At 61.7% G+C, this 12,740-nt stretch overlaps 2 protein-coding genes across 4 annotated transcripts in view; both read left to right on the top strand.

The window, feature by feature from the left end:
* The first annotated feature begins 1,415 nt into the window (after nt 1–1,415).
* On the top strand, nt 1,416–11,694 carry AP3B2 (adaptor related protein complex 3 subunit beta 2). Its single transcript, XM_026856386.1, has 28 exons — nt 1,416–1,878; nt 2,492–2,567; nt 2,879–2,953; nt 3,089–3,184; nt 3,271–3,431; nt 3,573–3,639; nt 4,133–4,315; nt 4,413–4,589; nt 4,814–4,911; nt 5,177–5,231; nt 5,386–5,457; nt 5,625–5,687; nt 5,903–6,035; nt 6,118–6,227; nt 6,303–6,479; nt 6,564–6,750; nt 6,852–6,970; nt 7,184–7,295; nt 7,879–8,074; nt 8,150–8,321; nt 8,399–8,447; nt 8,807–8,913; nt 9,020–9,251; nt 9,359–9,443; nt 10,047–10,144; nt 10,254–10,277; nt 10,861–10,999; nt 11,223–11,694. Exons 1-28 carry the CDS (start codon nt 1,652–1,654, stop codon nt 11,371–11,373), a joined length of 3,441 nt encoding a protein of 1,146 aa, XP_026712187.1. The 5' UTR covers nt 1,416–1,651; the 3' UTR covers nt 11,374–11,694.
* A 567-nt stretch (nt 11,695–12,261) lies between these two features.
* The window catches only part of CPEB1 (cytoplasmic polyadenylation element binding protein 1), a 44,270-nt gene continuing 43,791 nt past the window's right edge, over nt 12,262–12,740 (top strand). For 2 of the 3 annotated variants that reach the window (XM_026856398.1, XM_026856397.1), the window contains exon 1: nt 12,262–12,322. The gene's annotated coding sequence lies outside the window, so the exon portion shown is untranslated. The remainder of the gene's footprint in view (nt 12,323–12,740) is intronic. The other variant, XM_026856399.1, reaches the window with a different exon arrangement.

Genomic DNA, 12,740 nt, shown 5'->3' with positions numbered 1-12,740 from the left:
TCACCCCTGGGCGGGAGAGGCTGCTGGAGTGAGGGGGGACAGGGACACGGAGGAAGGGAGGGGGGCAGAACTGCAGGGACGTCGGGCCCCTTTGTCCCTCCAGTCCTGGCTGTGTCCTCCACACTGGATGTGCCCCCCCCTCCCCAACCTGCTGGCAGTGTCCCCAGACTAGCAGTGTCCCCACTCCCTGACTCGCCGCCAGTGTCCCCCATCCCCTTCCTAATGGTGTAGCAGTGCCCCCCTCCCTCTCTGGCAGTGGCACCCCCCTACGCCCCGGCAGCATCCCCAAGTCTGGCAGTGTCCCCCCAGCCCTGATGCAGTGTCCCCCACTCAAGAGGTATCCCTCAACCCTATCCCCCCCCAGCAGTGTCCCCCAGTCCGGATGTATCCCCTGTCTCTGAGCCCCTGGCAGTGTCCCCCACTCAGGAAGTGTCCTCCCTTCCCTGACCCCCTGGCAGTGTTCCCCCATCTGGATGTGTCCCCCCTCCTTGACTTGCTACCACCTTCCCCCAGCCTGGCAGTGTGCCCCCAGCCCTGTCCTGTGAGCAGTCTGCCCTAGTCGGGATGTGCCCCCCTCCCTGGCCCCATGACGGTGTCCCCAAGCATGACAGTGTCCCCTGACACCCTGGCAGTGTCCACCACTTTGGATGTGTCCCCCATCTATGGCAGTGTCCCCATCTCACAGCATCCCCCCTTCCATGACCCCCTGGCAGCATCCCCCAGTCTGGCAGTGTTCCCCACCCATGACCTGCTGGCAGTGTCCCCATCTCACAGTGTCTTCCCCTTCCATGAACCCCTGGCACTGTACCCCAGTTTGGCTGGGTCCCCCAGGTCTCTGACCCCCAGCAAATGTCCCCGTCTGGCAGTGGTTCCTGTCCCCAACTGTGGCAGTGTCCCCTGACCCTGACCCTCACTGGCACTGTCCCCCAGTCTGGCAGCGTCCCTTAGCCCTGACTACCCTGGCTCTGTCCCCCAGTCTGGCCAGGTCCCCTCAGTGACCTGCCGTCAGTGTGCCCCTCTGGCAGTGTACCCCCATCCCTGCTCTCTGGCAGTGTCCCTCAGTCTGGCCAGGTCCCCCTATCTCTGACCCCCTGGCAGTGTCCCCCATGCTGGCAGTGTCCCCCAATCCCCACTCTCTGGTAGTGTCCCCCATGCAGGCAGTGTCCCCCCCCATCCCTGACCCCCCGGCAGTGTTCCCATCACCTTCGTGCTGCCCTGCCTTGGAGCCCATCTTCTTGAGGCCATACTAGATCTGTCTCCATCCCCATGAGCTGTGTGTGGCACATAGGACAAGAGAAATGCCCCCCATGTGGCACCCCACCACCCTGGTGGGACATCCACAGGTGTCCCATCCTGCCACCCCACCACCCAGATGGGTGTCCCATCATGACATGGCGTCCCTGGGCAGGACTAAGCCACTCAAAGCACCCAGGGAAGGAGCTCCCTGCAATGTCCCCAGGCCCCAGCTGCAGGACAGGTATCACTTGGGATGTGACACCCTGGAGTGGCCTTGTCCACCGGGAAGGGCGTTCCAATTGCAGCTGCAACCCAACCCCAACAACAGCATCAGGTTTCAGCCGGCTGTGCTGGGAGGAGGAGCGGGGCCACAGCCCTGCCACTGTCCCCAGGGCCACCACCCCCAGCCAAAGCCATGCTGTCCCTGCTGCCGGTGCAGAAGCTGCTGCGGCAGCTACCGGCGGGGCCAGCCGGGCGGCCGAAAAAAACGGCGGGTGGTGACACAGCCGAGGAGGTGACAAGCCCGGTGCTGGCCACTGAGGCTGGACAACCCACCTGCTACAGTGCCCTGCGAGCTGAGGAGCTGCGGCCGCTCGCCACCACCAAGCCCATGGTGGCCACCGGCACCGGGCCACCACCGCGGTAAGACCCCTCCAAGGAGCTCCCCAGGACCCTCTGGAGACGGTGGCTCGGGCCGAGCATTGTCCCACAGGTGCCACCCCCAGCTGCTGTGGGTGAATGCAGCCTTGCAGGTTCCCCCGGTTTGGTAGGGACAGAAATCCTTAGAAAAATGGATGGTGGTGACAACCAGCCTTATAAAAGGCTAGTGGTGGCATTTTCCCAGCCCAGGGAGGGGACCGGAGAAGGGCTCTGCATCGGGGCGCACTGGCACATCCAGGGCACTGTGCCCATGAGGGGACAAGGGACACAGCCAAGCTAGGCTGGTGGTCTGGATGGAGCCGGTGATGAGCACCTGCTGTCTGGGAAGTGATTCGAGGACATCCTGGGGTGACAACCACAGCCAGGATGGGACAGTGTCCTCATCCCAGCACCCAGGATGGAGTCAGAGATGGGTTCCAGCGCCACACTGGTCCCTCTGGCTCCTCTTTCACCTGGTAACCCAACTCCTGTCCCCATAAATATTGCATGATGAAGGGTTGGGTTGCCAGCCTGATGGCAGGCTAGGAGCAGTAAAAAAGACTAAAAATGGCTAATAATGGAAAATGGGATTTTTTTTCCCCATGGTGTGGTACAGGCATGATGACCTCAAGGAGATGCTCGATAGCAACAAGGATTCGCTGAAGCTGGAGGCTATGAAGAGGATCGTGGCGGTGGGTGTTGTTGCCACTGGCAGGGCCCAGTGCCAGTGCCGAGTCGTGCTGTGCTGAGCTGTGCCATGTCATGAAGTGCTGTGCCAAGCTGTGCTGTGCCGTGTCATGATGTGCTGTGCTGTGCCGTGCTGTGCCGTGTCATGATGTGCTGTGCTGTGCCGTGCCGTGCCGTGCCATGCCATGTCATGCTGTGCTGTGCTGTGTCAAGCTGTGCTGTGCTGTGCCGTGCCATGTCATGATGTGCTGTGCTTAGCTGTGCTGTGCTGTGCTGTGCCGCCTGCCCAGTGTCACACTGTTCCTTTGCCACCTAGATGATCGCCCGGGGTAAAAACGCCTCTGACCTCTTCCCAGCCGTGGTGAAAAATGTTGCCTGCAAGAACATCGAGGTGAGGAAGGTCTTGGATGGACCTGGTGACACCCATGGGTGTCCCCAGGGTCTGGTGCCTCTCCTGAAGGAGAGTTTTGGGGATGGGCTGGGTTTTGGGGGGGCTCTGAGGAGGCTCTACCACCTTCATCCATAGGTGAAGAAGCTGGTGTATGTCTACCTGGTGCGCTACGCAGAGGAGCAGCAGGACCTAGCCCTGCTCTCCATCTCCACCTTCCAGCGAGGACTCAAGGTGGGCTGGTTTGGGGACCCAGGAAGGTTCTGGGGGAGCAGTGAGCCCCCCATGGCTCCACTGCAGCCCCCCGCATATCCCCACAGGACCCCAACCAGCTGATCCGTGCCAGCGCCCTGCGGGTCCTCTCCAGCATCCGCGTGCCCATCATCGTGCCCATCATGATGTTGGCCATCAAGGAGGCTGCCTCGGACATGTCCCCGTATGTGCGCAAGACAGCCGCTCATGCCATCCCCAAGCTGTACAGGTAACAGGGGGTCAGCTGCTAAATTTTGGAGGTACCAATAAGGGGCCAGTGCTGGGGTCTCAGCTGCTTGGTGCAGGCAGGAACAGAGAGGGATGGGGGAGAGTTTGGTCCGGCCACACCTGCCCTGCTCTTCCCTCACAGCCTCGACTCGGACCAGAAGGACCAGCTCATCGAAGTGATAGAGAAGCTGCTGGCGGACAAGACCACGGTGAGCAGGGCACTGTGTCTCCCCTGCCCCTGCATCTGGGGACATCACCATCCCCACTTAGCCGGCATCCTCACGGGGATGCAGATGTCCCCACCAAATTGGTGTGTCTTCACAAGGATGCAGCCATCTGTACAGAGCTGGCATCCTTGTGGGGATGCTGCTGTCCCCCAACAAACCAACATCCTCATGGGGAGGCCACCAACCTCACCAAACCTGCATCCACACAAGGAAGCCACCATCTCCACCTAACCAGCATCCTCACAGGGATGTCACTCTCCCCGTTGAGATGGTATCCTTGCAGGGATGCAGCCATCCCTGCCAACCCAGCTTCCTCACGTGGATCCACTGTGCCCACTGATCCAGCATCCTCGCAGGGATGCAGCCATTCTCACTGAGCTGGTATCCTCATGGAGATGCCACCATCCCCACCAAGCCAGCATCATGATGAAGATGCCACCACCTTGGTGAGTCACCCCAGGCTTTCCCTCCCCAGCTGGTGGCTGGCAGTGTGGTGATGGCATTCGAGGAGGTCTGCCCGGAGCGCATCGACCTCATCCACAAGAACTACCGCAAGCTCTGCAACCTGCTCATTGATGTGGAGGAGTGGGGGCAGGTGGTCATCATCAACATGCTGACCCGCTACGCACGCACCCAGTTCCTCAGCCCCAACCAGAATGTGAGTGTGGGTGCCTCGGGGTGCCCTGAGAGCCACAGGGAGGTGGGGTGAAGGAGAGGTGCTGCTGGGGGCTGCAAGGTGTCCCACCTGCTGTTAGGAGTCCTTACTGGAGGAAAGTGCTGAGAAGGCTTTCTACGGCTCCGAGGATGAGGACGCCAAGGATGCCAAGGCAGAGGCAGCCTCACTGGCCAAGCGCAAGCCCTATGTCATGGACCCCGACCATCGCCTGCTCCTGCGCAACACCAAGCCCCTGCTGCAGAGCCGCAATGCCGCGGTGAGCCCCCTGCCCCAGCCCTTTCCATCTCTGGAGGCCACCGGCGGTGTCCATCAGCCTGGGCTCGTGACGTCCCCACTGGCCAAGGAGCCACCAGGGTGCCCAGGATGGGCATCCCCAGGGATGGGCTTCCTCTGGGTGCTGCCGGGGGGATCTTGGGGGACACAGCCATCCCTTGGGGTGTCCCCACACCCACCAGATGATGCTTGAGTGTGTCCCCACAGGTGGTGATGGCCGTGGCGCAACTTTACTTCCACTTGGCACCCAAGGCGGAGGTTGGTGTCATTGCCAAGGCGCTGGTGCGGCTCCTGCGGAGTCACAGGTCTGTGGCACCTGGGTTGTGGTGGTCTCCTACCCTGCCACCCTGGTTGATGGGACCCATGGGGAGCCCCAAGACCGGGGGAGAGACCCCAAAAAAGTCACGGTTGGGTTGGGGTGAACTGCCAAAAAAGAGGGCTTTTTTGGCTGAGCCCAGTCCAGACACATGGTGGCACCAGCCTGGTGGTGGGTCCTGCCCCATCTTCACAGGGACCTGCTGGGGAGGTCCAGCCTGCCCGCTGATGGTTGTGCCCTCTTTGTTTCCACAGTGAGGTGCAGTATGTTGTGCTGCAGAATGTGGCCACCATGTCCATCAAACGGCGGGTAAGTCTTGGACTCAGTGTGGGAGGAATTGACCCTGTTGACTCAAGAGCAGAATGAGGGCTAGCCAGCAGGGTCACCAGGGCCAGCTGCCTGCAGGTGGCCTTGCCAAAGTGGGGGACAGGGATGGCACTAAAACCGCTGGCTCTGAATGCAGGGGATGTTTGAGCCCTACCTGAAGAGCTTCTACATCCGCTCCACAGACCCCACGCAGATCAAGATCCTCAAGGTGAGCTGGAAACACCCAGCAGAACCCATCACTGGTGGCTTTGGAGCTTCATGGTACCCTTTCCTGTGGGGCAGCTGTCCTCTGTGCCCTGGGGACAGGAGGACAGCAAGGACCCTGTGCCCTGGCACCATGTCCCCATGCTGCCTCTCTCTTCCTCTTTCCCGCAGCTGGAGGTCCTCACCAACCTGGCCAATGAGACCAACATCTCCACCATCCTGCGGGAGTTTCAGGTACGCCATGGCCATACTGAGGCCACCGGGGTGGCTCTGGGTGACAGAACACCACCATTGAGGGGACAGAGGAGAGCCCCACCAGGAAGAGTAGGCTGAGGCCACCCCAACCCCACCCCAACTCCAAAGAGCCCCAATGTGTGACCACCACAAAGGGGGGTGGCCAGCACTGGCATGTGGGTGACATGTCATGTGTGTCCCCCATGCCTGTGCAGACCTACATCCGCAGCATGGACAAGGACTTTGTGGCAGCCACCATCCAAGCCATTGGGCGCTGTGCCACCAACATCGGAAAGGTGCGGGACACCTGCCTCAATGGCCTGGTCCAGCTCCTCTCCAACCGGGACGGTGAGTGCACGCGGTGGGGGTGAGATGGGGGCTCCAGCGCTCTCGGGGCAGGACCTCACTGGGGCCGGGTCTCTGCCCGCAGAGCTGGTAGTGGCCGAATCCGTGGTGGTCATCAAAAAGCTGCTGCAGATGCAGCCGGCCCAGCACAGTGAGATCATCAAGCACATGGCCAAGCTCACCGACAACATCCAGGTGGGTGGGGGCATTGCATGGCCCACAGGACCAGGGGAGTGGCAGCGGTGCCATGTGCCCGGGGGCATTTTGCAGGTGCCGATGGCACGGGCCAGCATCTTGTGGCTCATCGGTGAGTACTGTGAGCATGTGCCCAAGATCGCGCCTGATGTGCTGCGCAAGATGGCCAAGTCCTTTACCAACGAGGAGGACATCGTCAAGTTGCAGGTCATCAATCTGGCAGCTAAGCTCTACCTGACCAACTCCAAGCAGGTATTGGGGATGTGGCCCAATGACATGCCTCAGTTTCCCCACTGGGGAGGGAGAGGCTGGCCCTGAGTATGTCCTCTGGCACAGAGCAAGCTGCTGACCCAGTACGTCCTCAACTTGGCCAAGTATGACCAGAATTACGACATCCGTGACCGGGCTCGCTTCATCCGCCAGCTTATCGTGCCCACTGAGAAGAGCGGGGCCCTCAACAAGTATGCCAAGAAGCTCTTCCTGGCCCAAAAACCTGCTCCCATCTTGGAGTCCTCCTTCAAAGGTACCGACCCCGGGTCACAGGGCATGGGGACACAGGGCCAGCTGTCACCATGGTGCTGCATGGCTGTGCCTGAGCTGCTGCCACCTCTCACTTTGCTGTAGATCGGGACCATTTCCAGCTGGGCTCCTTGTCCCACCTGCTCAACACCAAGGCTGTGGGCTACCAGGAGCTGCCAGACTGGCCAGATGAAGCCCCTGACCCCTCTGTGAGGAACGTGGAGGTGCGTGGAGCACCTCAGGGTGCTCACGTGCATGGCAGGGCTAAGGTGGGGGCATCGTCTCAAGGTCGTGAAGGTGCCCAGGTGCTGCCCAGCTGCCCCATGTCCCCTCTCTGGGGCCTACACACCTGCTTGGGGACAGGAGCAGGGCAAGCACTGCTGTTTGGGCCCCCACCCATGGGTGATGGCCCCACTCCATCAACACTGTTCCAGCAGGTTCCTGAGTGGACCAAGTGCACCAGCCGGGAGAAGAGGAAGGAGAAGGTGGAGAAACCTTTCTACTCCGACTCGGAGGGCGAGTCAGGGCCCACGGAGTCAGCGGACAGTGGTGAGGACCTGGTGACACAGAAGGGCATGGGGCAGGGGCCACCACGATGGGGCATGGGGCAGGAGCTACCATGATGGGGCATCAGACAAGGGACACCATGGGGGGGCACAAGGCAGAGGCCACCATGGTGGGGCATCAGGCAGGGGACACTGCAGTGGGGACATCCCATCGTGGTGGGGACGTGGCAGGGGACATGGAGGCATGTGGTAGGGGGATATGGGGACACAGTGGGGGGAAGCAGGGATGTAGTGGGGATTCTGGGGATGCAGCAGGAAGATGCATGGTGGGCATGCAGTGGAGGGATGCGGGGATGCAGTGGGAGGGTGTGGGGATGCAGTGGGAGGATACAGGAGTGCAGTGGGAGAGATGCAGCAGGATGCAGAGGGAGGCAGTGGATGTGGAGATGCAGTAGAGGATTGAAGTGCAGTGAGGGAGGCACAGGGATGCAGCAGGAATGCAGTGGGGAGGCAACAGCAGGTGTGGGAACGCAGAGGGATGCAGTGGGAGGATGGGATGCAGTGGGATGCAGCAGGGAGTCATGGAGGGGACGCAGCAGCAGGGCTGAGCTGTGACCACCCCACAGAGCCCGAGTCTGTCAGTGAGGAGAGCGGCAGCAGCAGCAGCTCCAGCAGCTCCAGCTCTGGCAGCGAGGAGGAGGATGAAGATGAGGAGGAAGGCAGCGGGGAGCAGTCAGAGGACAAGGAGGAGGAAGAGGAGAAGAGGCTGAAGAGGAAGGAGAAGGAAGGCTCCCAGAAGGCAGCCTCAGGGAGCACGGGCAGGTACCCCCTGGGAAGGTGGACAGTCCCTGGCTAAACCCCCACCCCAGCCCCCCCTGAGCTGGGCTGTCCCTGCAGCCTCAGTGAGGAAGAGGAGGAGGAGGAGGGGGCAAAGAAGGCCAAGAAGAAGAAGGCTCCGCAGGGGAGGAAGGGCCATGCTGAGACCTCGTCAGAAGAGGCCAGTGCCTCTGAGAGCAGCTCCTCAGGCTCCGACTATGGGTCTGAGACAGAGGCCAAGCAGAGGAAGGCGGTGAGGGCCGGGCTGAGCTGGGGGGCAGTGTGGAGACCCCCAGGTCCCCCACTCACCCCCCTCCCCATCTCTCTGTCCCCACCAGGGCTGGCCCCAAGGAGATCTCCCTGCTCGACCTGGATGACTGTGAGTGGCTGCCCAGGGCAGGCAGGGGATGGCCGTTGTGGGGGTGCTGGGGAAACTGAGGCACGGGAATTCACCCCGGTGGGGTCAGGGCCCCGCAGGACCTTTGGGACTTGCTGAGCAGGGATGGGGATGGGTGGGGTGAGCGGTCCTTGTCCCCAGAGGCTGGCTGTGGGACAGGTGGCTGAGTCCCTGTTGGCGCTGTGCCCATGAGACTGTTGTGCCCACGCAGTTGTGCCTACTGGGTTGTCCCCATGCAGGTGTGCCACCAGGGCTGGCCCATGGGGCTATGCCACTGGGATTGTCCCCATGGAGCTGTGGCTCGTCAGAGCTCTGTTAACCTTTTTGTCCCCACCCCGCAGTCACCCCGCCTCCTCCCCAGCCCATCCCCTCCAGCAGCATCGTCTCCACCAGCCTGGTGACTGACCTGGAGGGCCTCACGCTCACCGATACCTCCCTGGCACCCGCCGTAAGTGTCCCCCACACCCATCCTGGGGGTTCTCGGGACTCCTGCCTCCAGCAAGGGCCGCAGGGAATGGGTGGGCAGCCCACACCGGTCCCTCGGTCCCTCGCAGCTGCTGAGCCCAGCGTTTGGTGCGGTGAGGACCTACGAGCTGCTGCACCGCATGGCGGGTGAGGGGCTCTCGGTCGAGTACTGCTTCAGCCGCCGACCCTTCCCGGGGGACCCCCACATGGTGGCCGTCCAGATCCAGATCTCCAACAACACTGATGCTGAGGTGAAGAGCCTGCGGGTCAGCGAGCCCAAGCCGCTCTCCGGCATGCGGATCCAGGAGTTCCCTGAGATTGGTATGGCACAGCATGGCACGCATGGCCATGATGCTGCGAGGGGGGACGGGGACAGGGATTGGCTGGTGGAGGGGACATTGCACACGGTGGCAGCCCTGTGGTTTCAGAGCGTCTGGCACCTGGGGACACGGTCAGCGTGGTGATGGGCATCGACTTTTGTGACTCCACCCAGGCAGCCAACTTCCAGCTGTGGTGAGCACCCGGTGGTGGGCAGCGGGCAGGAGAGGACGGGTGTCCCAGGGAATGGGGGCAGTGTGGGGTGCTCCAGGGATGGGGGACAGGAGGGCAAGACATGGGTGCCCTAGGGGATGGGGAAAGTGGGATGGGCACTGACATCCCCTCCAAAGGACATGGAGCAGCAGGGGACAAGTGACAGCCAGACAGAGCATGGGGTACCCCAGGGGACAAGGGACAGCAGGACACAGTATGGGGTGCCCTAGAGCACTGAAGACAGCCAGACAGGCACCAACATCCTTCCAGAGGATGGAGAATGGGGTGCCCCAGGGGACCTCCAGGGGATTGGGGACACCAGGATAGACACCAGAGTCCTTCCAGGGAAGGGGGGACAGTGAGGTGGGCATGGGGTGGTCAGGGGATAGCAGGAAAGGCACTGGGCTCCCTGCAGGGGACAGGGAGGAGGAGCAGCCCTAGGTCCAGCCTGACAGGTTCCTCCTATTCCTGAGTCTTTTGTGCCTCAGTTTCCCTCCAGCCCATGGCAGGGACAGGAAGTGGGACACTGGGGGGGACACACACACATTTTGAGCATGTGCCCCCCTCACCCACCTGTCTCCCCAGCACCCACACCCGCCACTTCTACGTCTCCATCCAGCCACCCGTGGGGGAGCTCATGGCCCCTGTCTTCATGAGCGAGAACGAGTTCAAGAAGGAGCAGGGTGAGTGGGGGACAGGGACGGGGACAGGGCGGTGCATGGATACCCACTACCCTAGTGCCAATGCTCACCCCCCATTTTGTCCCCTCTGCCGCCCTTGCCGTGGCCCTAGAGCACCTCGCGCGGCTGGGCGAGGGTAAGTGGCCGCTCGGCAGGCCCCTAGACTAGCTCCACTCCCCTCATCCCCCTCCTGTGCCCCGCAGCCTGTGGGTTGGGGTGACCATCCTGGCGCCAGTGGGGCCCCACCAGGTCTCTGCACAGAGCGGAGGGCTCATGCCACCCCTGGCACTTCCAGCCACCATGTCTGGTGAGAGATGGGGACACCCTGTCCTCACGTCCCTGTGCTCCTGAAACAGCACCCTGGTCCTGTGGATGGGGGTCTGTGCTGAGCAGCAGGTGCTCAGTGTCCTGCAGCACCCATCCCCATCACTGCTCATCACTGGAGGAGCCCATTCCGAGGGATGTGGCTGCTGCCATCCGGCCAGGATGCAGGGACAAGCCCAGGAAGGGTTGTGGAAGAAAGATTTTCCTGAATCCATCTCTGCTGGGCTGGAGAGGAGCAATCAGGGCAGCCAGTTCAGGATATTGTGGGTGACCCAAATGCAGGGTGCTGGCAGCTGGAGGGGCTTGGTTTGGGGATGGAAAAACAAGTCCCAGCAGGGACGTGGCGGCTGGGTGCGTGGTCAGAGACAGGCAGGTTCCTCTGCTGCCTGCTCCAGGGAAGCTGATGGGCATGAGCGAGATCACGGAGAAGGTGACACTGCCTGAGAAATGCCGGAGCGACCACGCCATCGTCCAGCAAGTGACCTCGGCTGCCAATGTGGGCCGTGTGCCCTGTGGTGCCGACAACGAGTACAGGTAGCCAGACCCCTACAGCAGGGCCAGGCAGGTGCTGTGTCACCTCTTCATTCCCACCTGAATCACAGTGGGAACACTTGAGGACAAGGAGCCTGTGTGAACCCACATGTGACGGTGGCCATTGGTGGCAGATGCCTCCCTGGTCCCTGCTGGATCATCCTGGGGGACGGGAGGGTGACATGAGGACATCTCGCCCTGAAGCCCCATGTTTGCCCGTGGCCAGGTTCGCAGCCAAGACAGTGACAAGCGGGAGCCTGGTGCTCATCACCCTGGAGCGCCGGGAGGGTGCTGCGGCCCAGCTGATCGTCAACAGCGAGAAGATGGTTATTGGCACCATGCTGGTGAAGGACATCGTCCAGGCCCTGGCGCAGTGACAGCTGGGTCCCACCACACCCGCAGACCCGCCCTCACACTCCACTCCCCAAAACGCTCTCTGCCCCGATTTCTGCTGGGTTATTCCCTGCCCCAATCCCCAGACGGGCAGCAGGCAGCGACCCCTGGGCCAGCTTCACCACTGGGAGGAAAGGGCGGGACAGGGTGGATGGGCTGCAGGGCGACGTCACGCTCAGAGGGGCGCCAGGGGCTCCAGCGCCCTGAGGAACACAGCGTGCCTCCAGCCCTTCGCCACTGTCACCTAGTGTAACCCCTATTTATTATGTCCAGGATCTCCCAATAAAGCTCTTCCTGAACCTGCACCCTTCCCCTCCTCTGCTCTATGTGCACAGTGGCCAGATCAGCCCCAAACTGCCCCCACGTTGGGCTCTGCCAGCCTCTCCACAGCAACATCAGGGGACCAGCCACCCCTTAGGCAACCAGGAATGGCACTCCTTGAATCAGCTGCCTGCTGGCTCTTGGAGAAAACTCGGCACTGACAGGGTGGGGGTAAAGCTCCCTGGGACTTGGAAGAGGGCAGGAAGTCTTCCATCCTGACTAGGGATCTGAGGAGTCCTGGGAGGTTTCCAGCTATTTATTCAAAGCAGAATTGCTCGTGCTTTTACCACAGAAATACCTGCTACGTCAGGGCCAGGTCTATTTTGCAGTGTCACTGGAGGGATTCCTGGGGCCAGCTCTGGGAGGCTTTTCATCTCCAAACTGGAAAAAAAAAAAAAACAAAAACACAAGGAAATTTGACTCTTTATCAAGATCTCTCCTCCCAGCACGGGTTGGGTGGGATTTAAGAGAGCCCTGGCTCTCCCCTTCCAAGGCTGCAGCCCAGCAGGGAGCCAGGCCCAGCAGTGGAGGGAGAGGATGAGCAAAGGGCGAACGGGAAGGTCTGAACCCCGAATTCCTTCAACTCCAACCCCTCCTGCTGCTGCAAAAAGGGTGAGGAGCTTTCTGCTTTTTTTCCAGCACATGGGTAGGAGATGGGATAAAATCACCTCTGTGTTTTTTGACGGGTAAGGAAACGCTGGCCAGAGCTGCAGCACCACCAACCACTGGGCATCAAGCGTTTGCTCCTGCAGGGAAAACCCATTTCCACAAGGACCCGAGACTGGCCCCGGGCCTTGGCTGAGGCCGGGAGGCGGCTGCCATACCAGTCCATTCCTGAAGGAGGGAATGGGCTGTTTTAACCCCTTGGGGGTCCCGCTCCCCTCACACGGGGCACAGCGAGCACTCCGGCCTGCGCACAGAGAGGTGCCCGCGCTGAGACGGCCCGAGAGGGGGCCAAGCCGCTGCCAGGCGTCGTGAGGAGCTGGAGAGGCGCCGCTCAGAGCGGGAAACGGCGGGCACCCCCCACCCC

The sequence above is a fragment of the Athene cunicularia genome (genome assembly GCF_003259725.1).
Source record: "Athene cunicularia isolate RWA chromosome 10 unlocalized genomic scaffold, athCun1 chr10_part1, whole genome shotgun sequence".
Taxonomy (NCBI): Eukaryota; Metazoa; Chordata; class Aves; order Strigiformes; family Strigidae; genus Athene; species Athene cunicularia.
The sequence above is the reverse complement of the archived record's forward strand: the minus strand, read 5'-3'. Positions and strand labels throughout refer to the sequence as shown.